We start from the raw sequence: 21283 nt of genomic DNA on the forward strand, positions 1-21283 counted from the left end.
AAGTTGGCCAGTGGGGGTGTGTTACAGCGTCTACTTTGCCCCCAGCCAGCAGGTGCATTGGCAATCACAGGGCCATGCAGTGGGCAAGTCACCGTCCGCTTTCAAAGTGTGCACTGACTGGTCAAAGCCGGTCATCATTACTAGTAATTTAACAATTACATTTGCCTATGAAGAAATGCCTGCCCGTATCAACAAGTGTATTACTTTTCTCGAAACTTGTAACGTACTTTGCCGTGCCTTCTCAATAAAAGGCTTACCTGCTCATCATGAAACATGTCTTCAATTATGAAATAAGTCCTCACCGACCACAATCGTGTCCTGCTCTTGTATACTCCCGTTTTCAACCTCGGCATAGGACACTCAAGCCCATGTTTTATATGCAACTTAGAAACGGTTAGCGGTCAATGACTGTTTTTCATTCTAAAGACTTTAATAACATTGTAAAGTCAGACTTCATTTAAGGAGGTCTGAAACCAAAGTAAAAATGCACACTTCCAAATTTAGGAACTTGCCTGCTGATGCATTAGGTACATGGTGCTGTTCACAGTTCTAGAACATCTCAAGACTCTACCTGGTGATCAACTGAAGCCTCTGTGGGACAGACTTTAAGTGTGGACCCTCGTGGCGAGAGAGTGCTGTGCTTCCCGGGGTAGTAACCGGTTAAGTTATGCATGCCCGCCTGGTGGGTGCACGTCCAAGCGTGATGTTAGTTAGAACGCTTTTCCCGTGCACGGACAACGTTACCTTCTTCTTGAGCGACTGTCCCGTTTCCTGGATGTGCAGGCTGCTGGTGACGGACGCTTTGCCATACTCCTGCTTCCTGTTAAGTCTGTTTCTCCAGTCTTCCTCACCACTTTTCTTCAACAGTGCTAATCTAAGGGGAAGACCAAAAAGAGTTCAGCACCAGCCCTTCCTGGTAACGGAACCACAGTTTAAGTCACCCAGAAGTCTTTGCCCAAGAAATGACCACAGCTGCCTAATTTGAATCATTCTGAATGTCACTTATTCTGAAGAAAGTCTGTCTGGAAAAGTAGTACAGATGACTATATTATGTAGATTATTATATTTTCTAAGATGGCCCCAACAAACTTAAAATCGGATTGAAGTGCAAAGCCGAAAACTGACTTTCCCAGATAAAAGAGGCAACAACATTCTACCAAAGGAATAGCTCTGTTTTTTTCCTTGCCTTTGGGCTGAGAGCAGGAAGGAAAATAAAAGTAAACGTCCCCAGAGAAAAATGTCTTCGAGCGATCCCTTCTGGTCACTTGATGAATTAACGTTTAATGACTAAAGCTGGATAGCAGAAATGGGTTTAAAAATTTAAAGCTATTGACAGTCTCTGAATATCACGTTTTAATTACAGGTAAAAGACGATGTTAAGACGTCCTGTATTCTAAGTCCTGTTCTTTTCTTCCAAATGAACTTGGTCTTTCCAATCTGCCTTCTCAATACAGAAACTTCTCTAGAAACCCATTTTAAAAATTATCATTTCAACTTTCCTCAGGGGAAAGCTATATACAAAAACAGAACCTAATTAACTGAGGTTTTTACCTAACCTACTTTAGTTCAACTATGGTGTGACTTGATAAAAAGCTGCTTGGATGTTAAAATCTATGAAAGGCTATTCTCACGGACAGGAGGCTCTTTCAGTCTCGGGCATTTAAGTTGGACAAACCCAGGAAAGTATAAAAGGCACAAAAGTGGTGATCATTAAACTCATTTGAGCTGATGCTCAAAAAATGTAAACGTTAGGGAAAACAATGACTGGACTCCTTTCCCTTATGGTGAGTCTGCTGGGCTAGGTCTTTTAAACATTCATTAATGCATGTCCATAAAGAGTGTATTTTAAGCAACACATCAACGCTCATTTGGCTGTTAACTCCTGTCAAATAACCTGGGCTCCGTTCCTTACTGGTCACAGTGGGAACTGAACTAGATGGTTTCTAAGGGCCCTTCTACCGAGTGTCCCGACTCCATTAAATATCGGAATTGGAGATGGGATGAAACATATCATACTCCACGATAAAAGTTTAGCTAAGCAAATAAGAAAACAGATTTTGCAGTAAATGTGACTCCGTGTCCATCTACAAATTCATACAGGATCATACTGTATATTTGGATTTGCTCAGTCAAATAATGGAAAGCAAGCTATAAAGAACTCCCCAAGGAGTTCAAGGGGGGCAAGGGCTTCAAACTCTGGACCTCTCCCCTTTCCTGACCTCTTCCTCTTCCTTCCCTTCTCTCCTGCTATGTGACAGCAGATAAGACCCAATGTTCACTCCACAAAGCTGGTATAACGCCGCCTCATTTACCTGTGATATTGTGATTTATAATAAATATATACTTGGTCTTTGCCCCCTTTCCTGGCACAGAGCTCCTACAACTTCTGGAATTTCCTGAATGATGAGAGTGGTAATGCTATCTTATGTGGATGAGGTGACTTTTGGAAGCATCTAAGTGTGGGCTTGTTGCCAGGAGAACCAACCCTGTGATCAGAGGGTTGGAACTTTCAGTCGCCCCCCTGCTGACCTCCAGGGAGGAGGGAGGGGCTGGAGATTAACTACATCATTGGCCATTGGTGATTCAACTCAATCAGGCCTATGTAATGAAGCCTCCATAAAAAAGCCAAAAGGACAGGGTTCCAAGAGTTCTTGGGATGGCAGACAGGCGGAGGTTTGGGGAGGGTGGTGCGCCTCGTGAGGGCATGAAACTCCACACCATCTCCTCACACCTCGCCTGTGCATCTCTTCTATCTGGCTGTGCCTTAGTTACGTTCTTTGATAATAAACTTGAAGTCTAGTAAATAAACATATTTCTCTGAGTCCTGTGAGCCACTCTAGCAAAGTAATTGAGTCCAAGGAGAAGGTTGTTGGAACCTCCAGTCTGTAGCCGGTTGGTAGGTCAGAAGCACAGGTGACAGTCTGGACTTGCCACTGGTGTCTGCAGAAAGGGGGAGGGGCGGTGTTGTGGGACAGGGCGCTTACCCTGTGGGGTCTGATGCTGTCTCCGGGTAGACAGCAGCAGAACTGGGTGGAACTGTAGGACACCCAGCTGGTGTCAGACAATGGCTTGATGGTGAGGGAAAAAGTCCACACTGGAAACTAGAGTCAGAATCTTATATCTAAGACCCTACTTGCTCTCAGTGAGCCCCAAAGTCTATAATCTATGACGCTTGGCAGTACTCTGCATCTACAAGGGCTGGTTCATGTACTTGAAAACAGATTCTAATTTCCTTTAAGGGTTTCCATCTAAATGTCAGACTATGTAAGGACTAAGATTTATCTTTCCTCCAATTATTCTGAGTGAGTCAGTTATATTCTAACAGAAAAAAATAATCAAATAAAATCAAATCATGAAAAGAAACCATGAGTATCTGCACGCTGCAGTAGAGCTTTCAAAGCGTCTATAAAGGAGACTTCCAAAATGTAAGCATGCCAGTACCACCCAAATGAAGGTGTATTTCCAATGCCTCATCTTGTGAACATGGACATTCATCTCATGGATACTCTCCTTACCGCTCAGAACCAGCTCTGACTTCACCCTTGCCCTAGAACAGTAGTTATTCATCTTGGCTACCTTACCTTTGTAATCAGATTAGAGTCCAAGTGATTTCAGAGATATTAAAAAAATCAAATGCAGCCTCAGAAGTTGCATTTATTAACAAGAATGCACTATGGTCTTTAAGGGCGTTCTCAAAAATAAGGTCCCAAATGTCTGAAGCCATGCCAACATCATCTAAACAATCACGTGGTTACCCTGGTGGCTGCACGGAGGAATGGAAAACTGATTTAGAGAAAGGCGAAGTATGGATCTGTAACACTTCGTAGTCCCCCGCGTACCCACTCTGCTGATCTCCTCAGCAACCTCTAAGAAACTGGATATTGTTGCTCCGAAAGAGACACGGGTGCACACACAGGCCAAGGACGTCACTGACCCAGGTCACCCTGCATGTCGCTGAGGCAGGGAGCTCTGGTTCCAACCCCGGCACATCCTGGCTTGTTTCACCAGTTGTGTGGAAGCTGCCCAGGCACGTTTTCGCTCTCGTGTTGGGAACTACACTGTAATCCTGGCTTTTTTATATATTCCCCCCTCTTGGGATAGCCTTCAAAGAGTTCCTCCGTTCCGAGAGCCTGGAATCTTGCTATCAGAGACGCTGGCAGGGCCATCCTCAGGAACTTGCAGAGACTACAGAGTAACCAAAATAATATGGAAGAAGCGGTGCTTCAGTTGAGCCTACCTGGTATTAGGCCCAGCCGGAGCCTGCCGAGTGCAAGTGACGGAAAACAAGTAACACGCGCTGAAACATACATGTATTATTCCTGCCCGCTTAGATTTCCGACCTGGTGCTGAACAAGCTGAGGAGGGCGGGTGCCTTCTCTCCTGCAATCTCATGACGCTTCTGAGTCCCCGCAGACCACCGTGCACTGCAGAGGGCTGGGGTGGGTCGGGGGGCAAGCGTCTGGTCCTGCACATACCATAAATTACGGCCTATGCAACTCAAACAGCGGTCAGCACTTTTAACGTCCGCCAAGTCCAAGTGCTATTTGCAGGGCTGGGATGTTGAGAACCTGGGCATCTGCTTAGTCTGAGGCTGAGAACCCGTGAGTTCTTCAGCCCAAGGCCCGGCCGGGGCCACCATGATGGGTGCTTGCCAGGCCACTGGGGAAAAGGCTCTCCCTCCAGCCACAGCCCCTGCTTTCCCAGCAGGGAATACTGGCCTGAGGCGGGCTGTTTCGGCAGCAATGCTCTGACAGCCCTGCTCGATTGCAACAAGTTTTGCAGGCTCACGGCAGCCAGGGCTGGGTCAGATACGGGCCCGGCAAACTGAGTGCCTCTAAGATGCAGTACTTTTTTCTCCTCCCTCCTTTAAAAATGTCCCCTCATTTCAGAGAATCGCAGACACCACACCGATAAGGCTGAACAGCACGGGTTGGTCCTTAGATCAGATCTTGGCCTTCGCTGGTTTATAGGCTGGAGGAGTGAACTAATATGTCTTTTATATGAGGTCAAATCAAAGATCAGAAAAGGAGGCAGCAAAGGAAAGACACCTCTGTCCGTAATGCCAACACAAATCTGGGGCCCTCCAGGGGCTGAAATCTCTGGGCCGCAAGGTAAGAACCTCGAGTCTGACTGGGTGGAAGGTGGGGCTCGCAGGGAACACAGGGGGACCCCAGCCAGGCCCTATAAGGCAGGAGTCTGCAGGCTCAGCCAGAGGCATGGGCGGCCTCTTCAACATTCCTGGGAGTTCAATACATCCTTACGCTCTGTAAATTTCCCGGTGGAAGGATGGCTCTTCTGCCTTTTTTAGTCATCTTCTCCCCCCCGAAAATGAAAACACAGAGCAGTTGTTTCAGTAACGGTGGAAAAAAGATTTCTAAAAGCCTGATAAACTTCTAAAGAGGTGTCAAAGGTTTTATCCCTAAATAGCACAAAATATATTCGATTTACCATGGTTTTCAAAGACGTGCCCCACAAGGGACAATTCAAACCCAAACCACGTAGGCAGTTATGAAACAGTGGTTTTATTAATCCAATGGGAAAAGCAAGATATATCCTTAACTTGATATTAGTTATGATCCAAACTTGACGCTCGAGATGTCGGAACAGATGAAGAAAGAAAAGGACCTTTTAGATATGTTTCCCCGACCGTCAAACATGTTCTAAAATAGGAAGGTATGGAGGATTTCCTCTAATTTCTCAGTTGCTACCCTTTCGTAAGTCTTAGTTTATATCTACGAAATGGGGATAGTACTGCCTCCTTCGAAGGGCTGTCTTCAGCCCTCAATAAGGTCACACCGGGGAAATGCCTTGGGCAGCCTAGGAGCCTCGGTGGTCCTCGGTACGGAGGACTTAAGATGCTCAAGTCCTGAGCAGGAAAGAGACAGACGCACAAGATCAAGGAAGGCAGGACCACATCCTCAGGCTGCGGCTGATTAGAAGAAACGATGAAGGAAATTGACAAAGTCCCGTCACTACTTCCGAAGAGTCCGAAACACGAAAGTGAAATTTGAAACAAGTGATGCCAAGAACACGTGAGTTGAGAAAATTAGCACAGGAGGAGGGTGTACTCCTCCGGGCACTGCTGTCCAGTTAGAATTTCTGCCCTCTAACCGATGTCCCCCCGTGAGAACACACGTCAGTTGCTGAAACGCTGACCTGAACACACGGCAGCCTTGTCACGTGTACTGAGGGGAAGAGTTGACGACCAGCCCCTGGGGGTGGTCCTATTGGCCACGTGGCCCCAGAGGCCACTGGAATTCAACCTCGCCTTCCGCGAAATGAGGCGGTCAGAGGAATTAGAATAAGGTTTAAAAGTTCTGTTTTGTATGTCATCTCAGAAAAGGAAAGCCCAAATGAATATAAGAAGAGAGTACTTATTTCTAATGGTCAAGCTTCATTATTTTATTTTAACAGAAGGGAGTAATAGAGACCCCCGCCCTTGGGGAAAAGCTATCGCATATGGACCGTAAAGTTATATAGCTTTAGCAAAGTACACATAAAAGAACCATCAACATAAGGGGGGGCGGTAAGATCTCTGGCAATATATTTTGTTTTGGCGTAATTTATTACAAACATAAATGCTAAATAAAGCGTCCCTCCTCCTTTGTTAAATGTACAGTTTGACAATTAAACTGAATAGCTGAAAATTTAAGAAGCATTATCATGGTCATGCTCCGGACAGGCTGGGACCAGCAGCCCGTTGGATCTGTGAGAAGCGCTACCTCCCACCAGCCAGGAGGTCCGTGTGTACGCATCCGGCTTTGAACACCCCTCCAGGCAGCTCACAGCAACCTTACAGCCACCCTTCATCTCCTCAGACATCTACAAAGCCCGGGTTAGGGAGATGCACCTTTACCGCATCTCGTGTTTTTTAAAAATTACGATTTTACAGCAGGATTGAAACTGTTTTCAGAAAGAGAGAAACTAAAATTCACTAAAAACAGGCAAGTGAACCAAGAATGACTGCATAGCAGATAGGACATCTGATGAAGTTGTTTTGTCTAACAGACAGAATATACCCCAAGATGGGGAATCTCTTTAAAAGCCTTTGAGAGAAGGGGTATATTATTATTTTCTACTGGAATTTTACCCCAAGGATGTTTTCTGATGGGTAAAGCATCAGAACTTGTGTATAAGTGGATACTTACCATTATTTCCCTTAAATGGTACCTCGTCCTTCTCACCTAACCAGTTATCAATGGTTGGGTCTCTGGAGGGTGTGGAGAAGAAAAGGGAACCGTCCTACACTGTTGGTGGGAACGTAAACTGCTGCAGCCACTATGGAGGACACCATGGAGGCTCCTCAAAAAACTAAAAATAGAGCTACCATATGATCCTGCAATCCCCCTCCTGGGCATATATCCAGAGAAAACTATAATTCGAAAAGATACATGAAGCCCTATGTTCACAGCAGCAGTATTCACAGAAGCCAAGACATGGAAACAACCTAAATGTCCATCGACAGATGAATGGATAAAGAAGATGTGGTACATATACACAGTGGAATATTACTCAGCCACAAACAAGAATGAAATAACGCCATTTGCAGCAACATGGTTGCGGTTAGACATTATCATACTAAGTGAAGTAGGTCAGACAGAGAAAGACAAATATTATATGATATCACTTATACGTGGAACCTAAAAAAATAATACAAATGAGCTTGTTTACAAAACAGACTCATAGAAAACAAACTTATGGTTATCAAAGGGGAAAAGTGGGGGGGAGGGATAAATTAGAAGTATGGGATTAACATATACACACCACTATATATGAGATAAACAAACCCTGCTGTATAGCACAGGGAACTATATTCTACATCTTATAATAACCTATAATGGAAAAGAATCTGAAAAAAATGAACATGTAACTGAATCACTCTGCTGTACACCTAAAACTAACACAATATTGTAAATCAACTATACTTCAATTTAAAAAAAAAAGTGAGGTATCTGGGATCAAACCCTCTTTGAGCCAGTTTCTGTGGAGAGGACTTCATTCCAGAAAGGGCCAAACTGCTTCCCTGATCCAAGTGTCACTCCCTGTATTTAGCTCCACCCCTTTGGCCCCAACACCCACGCCTCCTCAGTCTGGTCAGTGCCGCTCAGAGCAAGAAAACTCCTGAACGGTGGAGGTGCTAAGGAGGGATCAGCGTGGGCAGAACCATACTTCTGCCAATCCAATTGGGAAATTCACGAGAACATTCCGGACCCAGTCCTCCTGCCGCTCACATCCTCCGCTAAAGGCTGACACAGAAAATACAACCCCAAATATTTCACTCCGATTCTTTGTATCTGTCCCCTTTATCTCCTCTGAACCCTCCGTGACTCTTGGAATGAAATGAGCGCTCAGTGTTATTTAATCCTCAAATGTAGTCTTTCATAGCTATTACCTGACAGGAAATGTCTAAATGCAGGACAGAAGAGTCATCCATTTTACTTTCTGTGAAATAAACAAAACTCAGATTCTAATCCGGAAGATTTCTGTCCTAAATGTTAATTTTTATCCATTCCCTCCACATATAATTTACACTGACAAACAGTCACAAGCAGTGGACACATTCAATTTCAAGCCATGTGTATCCGAAAGGGAAAGAGCCCAGATCTCTGCTCCCGTCACCGGCTGGTCAGAGAACCGAGTATAAAAAAAGAAAACAGAAGCACCAACAAAAGAAGCAGGCAAAAGCCTGTTTCTGTTTGTCTCCTCGTCTGAGTCTTGAAGCAGCATCTCCCAGCGTCAGGAAACCAGGCATGGGGATAAACGCGGTTTCCTCTCAGATGCCCTGAGCGCACAGTCCCTCTGGTAGCTGGATTCATGAGTTTCTCTCTTTGCCCATTCCTCAGATCTTTTTCTAAAAGTAAGTTGTACGACGCCCTCCCACCAGTAGAGTTCCTTCTCAATCATTAAATCTCCTTACCTTTCTTTAATGGACATGGTTTTGCTGGGAGAGTCGAGGATGCCCTCCGCCGCTGGTGCTTTGATCTCTTCAGCAGCAAACACTGCACACGGACTCCGACAGCGCTTCTCCTGCGGCTGTTCAGAGGGATCTTGCTGCTTCCAGGACACGGGGGTTGCAGTCTGAGCGACCGGTCTCCCAGCAGCTGCGCCTGTCTGCTCAGAAGTGGGATCCATGAACTCTGCCGCTGGGAAGCAACAGAGCCCTGTCAGCACTTACTCCCCTGCGCAAGCATTCTTCGAGCCCTTCACCCCGACCCCGACCCCGGATGACCCGCACTTGGAGTTCAATCCGTGGGCACATGGCAGGCTACCCAATCCACTTGGATTTATGCAAATCTGGGGCATGCTCTAGTCCCTGAGAAAACCAAACTTCCCAGTGGATGACTCCACCCAGCGACTTCTTTTGTGACAACTGGTCTTTTCCTGCGTGCGACACACAGGAAGTCGGTTTGGACTACACGCTGCAGAATGTTTCTACGCCTCCAAGACAATACTTTGACATTTCACGTGGGTCACACTCCCAAAGCAAAGCCACTATTATAACTGCCACACTATCATTTTATGGAAATGCAGAAAGAGAATTACAGCCCCACGCAGCACGGCTTGCCAGTCTGCACGAGAAGGATCTAGGAAGAGAACCTGAAACCCAGAGACTGGGTTCCAGCCCTATCCCCTATATGCTCACCCAGCCCGGGACCTTTGGGGTCACCAATTTCTAAAAGGGGCCAAAAGAGCTAGGGGTTCACAAGGCTGTCGTGTCAGTTAACGTGACAAAAGTCATCAAAAACCCTTATCAAGATGTGGGGAAGCGCTTCGGGTATTTTTATGGCAGAAACGTTGATGAGTCCACCAAACAAGTCGGGTCCAAGGGGAGGGTACGATTCACACTAGACTTTCAATCAACACTTAACACTTAGTCGTCAACTGCCTTCATAATTCAGTTAAAAACAATCCCAAACACATGCGACCCGCCAAGCAGGAAGGAAAGGAGCAGTAAGTGCTAAGCTACCTTTCAGCGAAAACTTCCTCTTCGTGACATTCTCCACGTCCACCTTCTCTTCAAAGAGCTGCCTGTCCTTCCAGTCCGGGCTCCCCTGTGCGGTGCTTTGTGCAGTGGAAAATTCCTTCGGTTCGTCGCCGAACTGAGCCGCGGGAGGATGGGCGAGCTCCAGGCTTCCCTTTCTCGGAACAGCATAGATGGGTTCCTTATGGCCATTTCCTTCCCGGACTCTGCTAAGCATGGGGTAGGATGGCTCTGCTTCCTCGAAGGACCCGTACTTTGTAACACCACCATCTCCACCTGTCAAGACTCCTTTGCTTTCTGTCTCTTCAAATTCTCTCGACATTCCTTTGCTCCCACCAGCCTCTACCGAAGACTGCCAGCCCTGGGATTTCAGGATGCTTCTAACTGGAGAGTCTGAACTTTCTAGCGAAGAAGGAAACTTCTGCTCAGCGGCACCGGAGCTGTCATCCAGCGGTGGCTTTGTCCGAAGATTCCCTGCGTACGTGGGGGTGACGGTAGATGCCGGGGTGGACACAGATGTGTTAACAGTGGGGCAGAAAGGGCTGAGCTTGCCACTTTGCACCTGGGAGGACACAGTTCAAAAGGAAAACGCTGATTTAAAAACACCACCTAGGGAACTCCCTGGCGGTCCAGTGGTTAGGAACTCCGCACTCCCAATGCAGGGGGCCCAGGGCGGGGGGGTGGGGCAGGGTTGATCCCTGGTCAGGGAACTAGATCTGCAACTAAAGATCCTGCATGCCGCAACTCAGACCTGGTGCAGCCAAATAAATAAATAAATATTAAAAAATAAAAACACCGCCTATGTAAATACTGCTGTATGGATTGACACGGATGGAGACACTACACTTGGGGCAGTTTTCCTGCTTCTCTGGGTGAGAAACCAATCCTAGACGTAGACGTACAGATGCGTCTCATTAATCAAATCATTTGGGTGAAAAGCAGGTCATGCGCCCTATTTTTCTCCCCGAAAGGGACCCAACTCCAGATGATCTCAGCCATGATGCGAGCAAGAGAAGAGATACATCCTCGGCATGGTTATATCCTCCTTAAGAACGAAGCTATTACCAAGTAACGACAGGTGACACAGTTTACAGGTAGACGCCCTAGCTATACCGCTAACCTCAGAGGGACACCGTGTTCCCATATTTTAAGGACATACGTGCGAACTGGAGCTGGATCACAGGCACCCACCTGTTCCACCTCTCCAAGCGTGACCGGCTGGGTCTGATAGCGAGCATTCATCCTCCTGTGTCTCACGTCTAATCTGTTCCGCGTTGAAATCGCTTTTGAGACCGGCTGGGACAGTTTGTTAAACAAGGCCAACTTCTCCGCTAAGCTCAGGGTGGAGAGGTCAGGTTCTCCTTGCTCGGCAGAATCTTTGCCCTCATTCGCCTGGTCTCTGGCTAACGCCTTCTGGTGAGCAGATGCCTGCAGTCTGAAAGGGGGGAAAAGTCAACCACACACAGGGAGACAAACAGAAGCCCCACTGCTAGGTTTGTCTGTTAACTTTCTTCAAAGTGTCACTTCGATTGGAAAAAGGGCTCATTTTTCCCGGCAGCTGGTTAGCTATTAACAAGACGACAGCGTAGGCTGGGGACCCTCACGTGGTCAGTATCACACAGAGCAGATTTTCAGCTCTGAATTATTTCTAAAAATTGAATTGCCTATTTAAGGAATTAAAGTCGCCTTGGTATACCTTATCTTGGAGAGCTGAGCTGTACTGTTAGTATCAACAATAAATACGGCTAAAGGGAGTCCGCAGACATTACCTACGGCACATTTAGACATTATCTAAAGGTGTGGTTCAGCAGGTGGTCTTTACATCTTAAATAATTAGGAAATAACGCAGTCATTCTGTCAACAGCGCTATCTACAACGCAGGGTTTTGCGTTTCACTTGCTAAACACAAATAGCTTAATTGTAAAGATTCTCTCCCTCTTTTTAGTCTAGTATTTTCTCTCATACGTTTCTACCTGTTTCCTGAAAGGTAGTTAAATCTGAAATTCCAGGTAACTTGCAAAGTGAAGGAAATGTCGGGGCTGATAAATCCCTCCCACTTCCAGGTAGAGGAGAAGGCTTCTAGTTACCAGGTCAGTTCATCTTTGAAGGTCTAAGACAATGTCCCTTCTGCCACTGGAAAATCTAATTCTAAATCCAGTGAAAAATCTATTCTGCCTCGACTCTGATTAACCAGCGCCTCACAAGTTGTCCCAGACGAGAGCAGTGTCAGTTTTCCAGGGCACAGTGAGGATGGGAGTAAGGGGACCTGAGTCTTGGCATCTTTCCTGAGGTCCAGCAAAGAACTAGGAATGATGGCAACCCGCTTCCCCAAAGAGAGCCCCCCTTCTGGACGAGGCCAGCTCTACTTCTGCACTGTCATTTTCCTTCTTTTAATTTTAGCTTTAGCCTTTGCATTTGGCCCATAATAGTAAAACAGAGGGGATATTTACATGCCTTAAGGACATCATTTTAAAACACCACCATTGAAAACATAACAGTAAAACATCTAAGTTCAGACACTATAAACTGTTACTGTCCCAATCCCCAAATATAACGGCATTGTCTCTCTATCCATTAGAAACAGGTAGGATTGTTTTTAAACATGTATTTATGTCTAGAAGTGTTTTAAAAAAACCTAGGTATTATCAGACTTTCAACATTCAGGTTAACGTCCTATTTTTCTGTTAATCTTTAGTAAGTGCTAGTGTTTTAGATGAAGAATGAAACTTTTTAGGGATGACCAGGGTTATGAAAAACAAACAAAACAAACGGATAAGTGGGTTAGTGGGATCCGAGTTCCAAGACGTAATGAAAGGCCGTGGATGAAATGCTGTCATATACAGGCCGACGTGAAGTCCCCAGGGTGACAAAGCAAAATGCCCCACGTTCCCTGGGACAACTCCTAGTTTGTCAAACAAATGACAGGCATTGAAGACCTGAAAATGCACCTCTGCTCTCAGTGCGACATGCAGCTACTTCTGTCCAGTACCTGGCAGGCTGCCCGGGGCTCTTAGCTACAGTGGGACTAGGATGTCTTGTCATTACAGGGTGGGTGGCCACAGAGCACGAAGCAGGGGTAGGTTCGCTTTAAAAGCAATTGCCAAAGATGGAACATTCATAAGGAGAGAGAAGAAAAGAAGCATTAAGGAAGGTGTAGTTTTCAATTCAGAAACATTAAATCAAAAAATACTGGAACAAAATCCTTTGCTCATTTCTTAGGGAAAGATCACAAAAGAACTTGAAAAGCAATTACAAACTTAGGAAATAAGAGACAGAGGTGACCAAAGTCAGTGGAATAAGAATAGGTTTTCAGAGCTTGGAAAGGATTTAGAATATTTAGAGTAAGTTCCCGGTTTAAAAAAACTTTCAAGAAAGCTAGTATTAACCAACCACCAGCAAAGCAGTAGGTTGTGTCCGTGTTTTACAATGTTGTTCTAAGCTATTTTTAAAGAGTCAGGGTCCTCGTATAACCGATAAGCACATCAAAGTACATTCAGCAAGTCTGACAAGGGGATCATTTTTGCTTATATTTACTGTTTTGCTCCCAGGGGCAGTTGCTTCTTACTTTACAATAGCCGCTCAAATATTAAAAACAAAAACAAAAAACTGATTTGCTAAGAGTTCCCAATGAATACAAGATGTACTTGTCCACAAATCCACAGAGAAGTGAAGGAAGTTAGGGCAGCTAAGTTAACAGCAGGTTCACAGTTGGGCTGTTGATGCCCTCGATGAGATGAACTTCATTTTTTCAGGAAGGGTGTGTATACGTGTGTGTCTGGGGGGAAAAGAACTTTAAAAAAACTGGTAAAAGTTTTCACTTTAATGGAAGCAGTAATCCCTGGATGAGTTACTTTGGGAGATTCATTCTGAACACATTGGGACAATGCTCAAAGCCTACCTCCCACGGTTTGGAAAGTTATCAAACTTCCAATTAATCTTTAAAAATTCGTGATTATTTAAAAACAAATCAAGAGAACCCTTATCTTTTTGAGATACAGACTGAAATATTTATGGCTGAAATGATACCTGGGGTTTGCCAGAAAATACTGCAGCAGGAAGTGGCATGTGGGTGAGAATACAGGTAGAGCAAGGGGGGCCGGGGGTTGTTGGCTGAGTGACGGGGACACGAAGGCTCATGATATTACCCCATCTACTCTTCTGATTTAAATTTTCCATTGCAAAGAGATTAAAAAAATGCACAGGCAAAAAAAAAAAAAAAAATTAAACAAAATTCCTCTTCATGTTCTTCTAGGAGATACAATAAGTAACACATCCCTTTACAAAGTTCAGAGACACCAGAGCAAGGAAATCCCTAAACACCTACTCCTCCGTGGCTTCTAACTGAACTGTCTTCCGACCTCCTCATTTTAAAAGTCTTTAAATCTTTCTTTAAAAAGAAGACCTTACAGCCAAGGCCCAGAGGCCCCAGGGGCACTTACGTGGCTGCAATGACCACCTCCTCGGTGGTGACAGGCTGCGTGTGGGATCGGTCCTGCAGACGCCGTAGCCTCTGCTCTACGGCTGCATTCCTGGAGCGGCGCTTCGGGACGTTCTTCTCGTCAAATGACTTTTCCATTTCCTAAGATTGGAAACAGTGTGGATCCTGATAAGTTGGGGGAAAGGGAGTCGGGGCTGCAGAATGTCACGACTCTGTTCCCCTGCAGGACCTAGAGGAGGGGCACCCCGAGAGGCAGCATCGGCGTCAGCAGTGCACACACCAGCCACACCGGAGGAGAGAAGCGCAGGTGGGCCCAGGGCCGGCGCAGGCAGCAGGCTGGCCGCGGGGCCGCCCACAGAGGTGACGGCTTCTCCGACAGCCCTTCAGCACATCTTACCCTGAAGAGCAGCCTCTTCGCAGCAACGCTCAGCCTGGCTCGCTCATCGACCTTCTCTTCATCTGTAAAAGGTCACAGGTGAAAACCGGATGTCATTAGAAAACGTAGGGAAAGCCTGTGAAAAGTTTCCCAGGGCTGACCTGGAAATCCTCTGAATGTGAGAATTCTTAGATATACTAAAAATGACAACAGGCAATATTTTCCCCTTGGCGGGGGAGGCTATCCTTCTGCTTCTGAAAAGGTACTAGTTCCCATCGCAATTAACCAAACGGAGCTCCTGTTTAGGCCATAATTTTCTACTATAATATTTGACTTAAGTATAGATATTATGGAATTAAGAAGAGATTTTATGGAAGGAACTTCTCTTCTTTATTGTTAAATAGTAACAAGAAAGCAACAAGAAAAATCTGCTTCTTCGATTCAAATCAGTTGTTTTAACATGGTTCACGTCTCAGCTCTCTCTCTTGGAACTAAGGGAAAGTTCGTGTGAAAATCTCAACTAGGCTTTATTGTATTCACAGGAAGAAAACCTGCCAGAAAGAACGCAGTATGTTCCATCATCTCATTCTTTCCAGAAGCAAAAATCTTATTATCTAAATCTAATCTGGGTGAGATGATAAAGAAGAAAAAGACAGATACTTGCCCTCGGCAGCTGGCATTTCTGAATTTGAAGTTGACCTGGGAAAGACATTAGCAAAAAAATAATAACTAACAATTAGCTGGTGGGAATGGAAGATCCAAGGACCAAATTAAAAGTGAAAATAAAACTGCAATTAAAGTCTCTTAAAGAATATCCCCCTGGTAGCAATTCTAGCTGTGGACACGCGTGGACAGCTGTGGACACGCGTGGACAGCTATGGACACGCGTGGACAGGTATGGACACCGTGGGCTACGTGTGCACACAGACCGGCTCGGTGTTTCACCTTGTGCAAACCAGGACGAGGTACGACTCATTAAAGACGACTGATCATCACCCTTTGGATGAACCCTTTCACTTCTCTGCATTCGCATACGATAAGATTAAAAACTCACAGACAACACGCAGGTAGACGTTTATAAACTGAATATAAAATCCCTTATTTTCACTGTAACATCTGGTGGACGGTCCATCTGGATTCTAACTTAACAAGGGCATAAAAATTTTATACCCTTAAATGAATAACGTTTCTCACTTCTTACCATTTGAACACAACTGAAAACTACGTGGTGATAGTGTCGTCATGGTCAACGTTCTTTAAAGACACATTTACACGAGCCAAATAAATATCCCGTATAGCTTAGATGGGAGAATTACGGAGTCATCGCATCCCATTGAAACCGTATCGGGGCCATCCCTGGGACAGAAATTCCCATAGGATTTCTTCTAAGTTCCTAGACCAGGGAACTTGACAGACACATGCCTACCTATCCGATTCCTTTCGTTCTGCTGAGGTTATGGGTTGAGTTCTAAATCTCTCAGAAGTCTTTCTACTTTCACCAGGAGAAAAATAGCGTCTTGGTTTCCGGGACCCTCTTTCCCGTTCCACGCTGGTAGGCAAGCCAGCACCTTCGCTTGACCCCTCGACCCGCGAATGGCTTTTACAGTCGTGGGGAGAAGGTAGACAGAAGGGTGACGGGGAGACAGAGAGAGGGAAGAAAGCACAGGTTTATGCCTCTCGGTGAGTCAAGGCACGGACACCGCCAGATCCCACTGCATGCCTCTACCATGCACGTCGGGAGACGGAACACTGCGAGACCCGACACTCTAGAGCTCCCCGTTAGTAGGCGAAAGCAGACTGGTAGTCGTGGAGCCATGTCCTGGACGGTCTGCCCTGCACACACTTGTGAGCTAAGCTAGTAAGACTCAAGGCAGGACACCACACAAGTCGAGAAGTGAATTAACTCTGCCAAGGACATGCAAGTGACACATCGGGGGGACGCGTGGGCATCACCTACAGCTCAGGCCTCTTGCTGGCCCTGGCTGACTGCAGGAACACACCACAGAGCTGGGCGACGGAGACCTTGGTGTCCAGCAGGCCCACTTCCGACTCAGCCTTGGACGTCTGCGGCTCCGGGTCGCGCTTGGAAGCCGGGGCCGTGGCCTTCGCAGCCTGCAGCTGAGGTGGGCCCGTGTAGTCAGACAGCGAGCGGGTGAGGACCTTGCGCTTCCTCGTGGGCTCTGCCTCCTTCCTGTGACCTTGGGACACAGACTCGCTCTGAACATACACAACCATTTCGCTTCGGCCCATCCTCTCCGTGGGCTGCTGAGCTGGAGGTGGGCGGGCCAGGCTTTCAGGTTCCTTCTGAGGTTCCGAGGTGACTGTGCTAGCAGCAGGCTTACCCGAGTCCTCGGTTCCAGAGGGGTCTTCCCAGCTTCTCCCAGGCCCACGATCCTCCAAAGCGAAAAGCGTTTTCCTGCTTTTCTCCAGAGCTTCAGAGAAGAGCACATCGTCCTCTGCTTTTGATTCACAAATATGGAGAACCGGGGTATCTCTTCTCTCACCTTCTAGAACCTTCGAGGGGGGAGGCTTTGTGACGGTCTGGGTGGCCGACTCCACCCAGCTGTACTCGGATGCGCTTTCTGGGGTGTCCGAGGTCGCCAGCGTGATGGTGTGACTGGGATCTGCCGGCTGGACGTAGCCGTGGATGGGCTGTCGTGCAGAGCTGGCTGCCTTGCCCGAGACCCTATCGAAGGCTGAGTTCTCTGACCGAAAGGCCAGGTAATGGCCTGGCACTGGCTGGTGTCTCCTCTGAGTTAAGGACTCAGGGACAAGTTCAGGGCTGCTGCGAGCACTCTCCTCTCTCACCAGTTTTTCTCTAACTTTAACTCTTTAAGAGAGAAAAAGGATTTAAGTGCAGTAACTGCTTAAGGGGAAGAGAGCATGTGTGTGCAGATCAGGGATGCCCAGAGGATGGAAGAGCATCTTGGGCGGGGGCGGGGGCGGGTGGAGTCAGTGTCAGAAACCCACTACTGTTTGCCAGAGGAAGGAGTCTGAGTTGAGTTTCCAAATGCCAGACTCACCCTTCCTTCTGTAAAGCTAGGAGGGGTCAGATGCTATCCTGGGAGAGAATGGATGCCTTCCGACTACATGACTACTCAGAACGATTCATTAATAGGCACCACGGGTATGCACCAGGGCACGCTGAGGCTGGGCTATGGATTGGTACGTGTTCCACATGGACAGGCCCAGTGTAAGGGGCAGGGGCAGCTTCCAGGCATTTACAAGCCTACAGACCATATGTAATTTCACTGTCTCCCGCTCGATCTTGTTTACCGCTCAAGATTATATTTACATTCAGAAAAGCTTGGTGCTCGTTGGTCTGAGGTCTAAGAAAATTTTATTTGTGGTAGTTTTGCATTTATTGAAGATCAGCTGTGTGCAGACCTCCGGTGTGGATATGAGACTAATTCCTACTTTCAGTAGTTAGCTCTCCACTCGTTTGTTCTAAGCTTTTTGTGGTACCTTAGCAAAATCCCTTTGCCCTAGCACCTATTCCCTCTCGTAAGTTAAAGCACAAACTGTAGGCATTTATGAGATATGTATTGAAAGTGATATTTCTGTGAGCCCCTTCTATTTTTGTGTATGAATATGATTAATAAAAACTGTAGATTCCCACTGAAAAAAAATTTCATTGTCTCCTGTAAATGTCAGAGCATTCGTGATTATTATTATTTTTTATTGAGCTCAAGATATATCAGACGATTACCTCTTTTCAAGCACTCAACAGTCACAAACTTTTTCATGCCATGCAGACTACATTCAATCATTCAGAGAACATGTGACCAGTTAAGACACCATGACGTCTAGCGATGCGAGCGCTAAGAAGAACGTTAGAAAAAAAATATATTTGTTGAAAGAATTAATGCACTGAACATTTTCTCCCCTCTGGAATTGCCATTAGGCCCTCAGTTGAAAACTAATCTAAAAAGGGAGGGCTTTGGTTGTTTCTAGAGCTATTTAAATATCTGAGAGCAAAACTGAAATCCATTTCAAGCTACCAACCTTTTCTTATGACTGTAGCCAAGAGCGCTGGCTGTGGGTCCCAGGAGACCTCTTTGCAAAGCCTGACTCAGCCAGTTCCAGCTGTATGGTCTCAGGTAACCTACCTGCCCCAGCTGCTTCACCTTTTAAATGGAAATAATGTGATGTCTGCAAAGTTCGCGGTTTAGTGCTTAGCAAAGAGTAAATGTCCAATAGTGCAAACTAGTTCTTGTTTTTACTCTTTTAAAATACCACATAGTGAGGAAGAAGAAACCATTCAGACTGCTTAGGAATGGATTCCTTCCTGGGGATAATCTTTAAAAAATAAAGAAATGCTTTTGAAGTGGGAAAAGCGATTTCTTGCGGAATGTAAAACCTTTATTTACTCAAGATTACTCAGCAAAAATAATTGCTTCTGGTATTTATTTTTTGGAAGGGACTATTTCCTTAAATGACAAAGGCACCCTGCTAAATTTGATATAAATGCCTACATGTTTTTCAGCGTAAGATGCAAGGTATCTATCTATATTTCATTAAAAAAAAAAATCAAAGACACCTAAAAGGCAGTTACTGTGAACAATTCAGAGGGGGAAAGAAAGCATTCTGGGTTGTTACTCTTCCCAGAGACCAGCCAGTGCGGGATGTTTTCATATTTATAATCTTTGTTAATCAAAAGGCGGCTGAAACGTGGTTCAAGTTCTCCTGCGGAATGTGTGTCCTTCTCATCAGAGACAATCTGAACGTTGTCCTTGGCCAAGAACAAAGTGACTGTCAGAAACTCAATATACGGGTGTTTTGTCCTCCCAATGACTTATTCATTCTAACTCCTTCTGTCTCTCCCTGCCCCCAGCCTTAACAATGAAACGAGAGGGGTTTTGTCTGCTTTGAAAACCACATGCCCTAAATGTAGCTGTGCAAATGAAACAGATGGTTGAGGGACAGGCAACACGGAGAGGAGGAGGCTGGTTGGGCAGGGCAGGGCGGGGCAGGGGCAGCTGCTGACAAGACAGGACACTAGCCGGTTAGCCTGGTTCAGGGGAGCAGCCCAGAGATGCTGGTTACATCGTCACTACTGCCCCTTCCTGGCAGCACGTGACTGTGAGAAAGGAGAAAAAGCCAGAGGTGTAGCCAAAAGATTTTCCAAAAGAGAAGCTGAGGGAAATACTATTGACATTAGCAGGGATTAGGGCAGGAGAAAGAGAAAAGCAAGTGATTGGAAGGTAATTTCCAGCAGCCCCTTTGGAACACATGACTTTTAAAAGCCCTGCCACCAAAAAGAGGGCAAAGAAGAGTTAGTTTCGGTGATGTGCGGGACATAAGGCAGCTGGACCAGAGATGCAGTCGCTAAACGCAAGCCGAGAGCTCGGGAGATACCTGGAAGGCCAGTTGATAAGTGAAGGTGTGTCCCCTTCGGAATCTTTCTGGAGAAACCACTCATGCTTGGGTTTCCCGGTACTATTGTGTACAAAAAACAAAACTTCAGGTAATGTCTATGAAAATGTTGACATATACACAGACTTAATTATTATAATTTAAAAAACTCTCAAGGCTGATTTTTCTTAAGTAAAGAATAATTCTGGCTTTTGAAAATGTCTAAGCACGTTTTGCCATGGGGTTTCTATTCAGTTCACGGAATTTCTAGGACGTTTGGTTCAGTACTGAAATCAAGAGATCGACTAAGTATATCTGAAGCCACCAAATAAAGTGTTTTTTGGGTCATTTAAAAGTATCAGGAGTCACACTCTGCCCACAAATAGCAGACAATTCTCTTGTAAGAAGCTGGATTAAAAATATCAATTAATTTATCACCTATAATTGTGTTACGGTACACTGGTAAATAGCGAAATATAAAAATAGCGTCCATGGGCCTCCCTGGTGGCACAGTGGTTGAGAGTCCGCCTGCCGATGCAGGGGACGCGGGTTCGTGCCCCGGTGCGGGAGGATCCCACATGCCGCGGAGCGGCTGGGCCCGTGCGCCATGGCCGCTGAGCCTGTGCGTCCAGAGCCTGTGCTCCGCAATGGGAGAGGCCACAGCGGTGAGAGGCCCGCGTACCGCAAAAAAAAAAAAAAAAAATAGTGTCCATGCAAAATAGTACATATCAAATAAAGGTAATAAAGAAATTCAATAAGCTCATATCTTTAATTGCCAGTCTATATTTTCCTTTTATATTTGTCATTGAACAATGCAGCCAACATAACAGTTACCAAATACTAATGCAAGTCCATCTGATAAATGTTTACTGAGTTCCAACTACGTACGAAGCACTGAGCTGGGCTCTGAGAAGTAGCAAAGGTGAATCAGTACCATGCCAGCCATTAAAAAACTTACACCGTGCTAGGCAGGATAAAATAGGATTTATACATTCACTCCTCAACGCACAATCGAATATAATGCAAGGCTGAATGTGACAAAGTAATAACGCCAGGCTGAAGATATCTTACCAAAAACTCATAGGCAAGGAAAACCTTGTGGTCATTATGTAGAGCAAGACACAGGAGGAAT

The 21283-nt window shown here is 45.8% G+C and overlaps 2 protein-coding genes across 10 annotated transcripts in view; both read right to left on the minus strand.

Annotated features, from left to right (window-relative positions):
* Positions 1–21283, minus strand: part of SVIL (supervillin) — a 231341-nt gene that overhangs the window by 44034 nt on the left and 166024 nt on the right. For 6 of the 9 annotated variants that reach the window (XM_024750122.1, XM_024750119.1, XM_024750124.1 and 3 more), the window contains 8 exons: positions 20155–20235; positions 15461–15495; positions 14818–14879; positions 14422–14561; positions 11174–11417; positions 9968–10544; positions 8918–9143; positions 745–874 (listed from right to left, as the gene is read on the minus strand). In XM_024750122.1, the coding sequence (XP_024605890.1) occupies positions 745–874; positions 8918–9143; positions 9968–10544; positions 11174–11417; positions 14422–14561; positions 14818–14879; positions 15461–15495; positions 20155–20235 (1495 nt within the window). Of the gene's footprint in view, positions 1–744; positions 875–8917; positions 9144–9967; positions 10545–11173; positions 11418–14421; positions 14562–14817; positions 14880–15460; positions 15496–16222; positions 16333–20154; positions 20236–21283 lie in introns of those variants that run through there. The other 3 variants (XM_024750126.1, XM_024750125.1, XM_024750127.1) reach the window with 3 other exon arrangements.
* LOC112402911 (supervillin-like) lies at positions 16512–17181 on the minus strand. Its single transcript, XM_024750136.1, has one exon. The coding sequence runs from the start codon at positions 17044–17046 to the stop codon at positions 16750–16752; it is 297 nt and encodes a 98-aa protein (XP_024605904.1). The 5' UTR covers positions 17047–17181; the 3' UTR covers positions 16512–16749.

The sequence above is a fragment of the Neophocaena asiaeorientalis genome, unplaced genomic scaffold (genome assembly GCF_003031525.2).
Source record: "Neophocaena asiaeorientalis asiaeorientalis breed wild unplaced genomic scaffold, Neophocaena_asiaeorientalis_V1.1 scaffold4, whole genome shotgun sequence".
Taxonomy (NCBI): Eukaryota; Metazoa; Chordata; class Mammalia; order Artiodactyla; family Phocoenidae; genus Neophocaena; species Neophocaena asiaeorientalis.

What these genes read in the sequence shown, in the direction of transcription:
- LOC112402911 (XM_024750136.1), bottom strand. Translation starts at nt 17,046, where the DNA reads ATGGGCCGAAGCGAAATGGTTGTGTATGTTCAGAGCGAGTCTGTGTCC.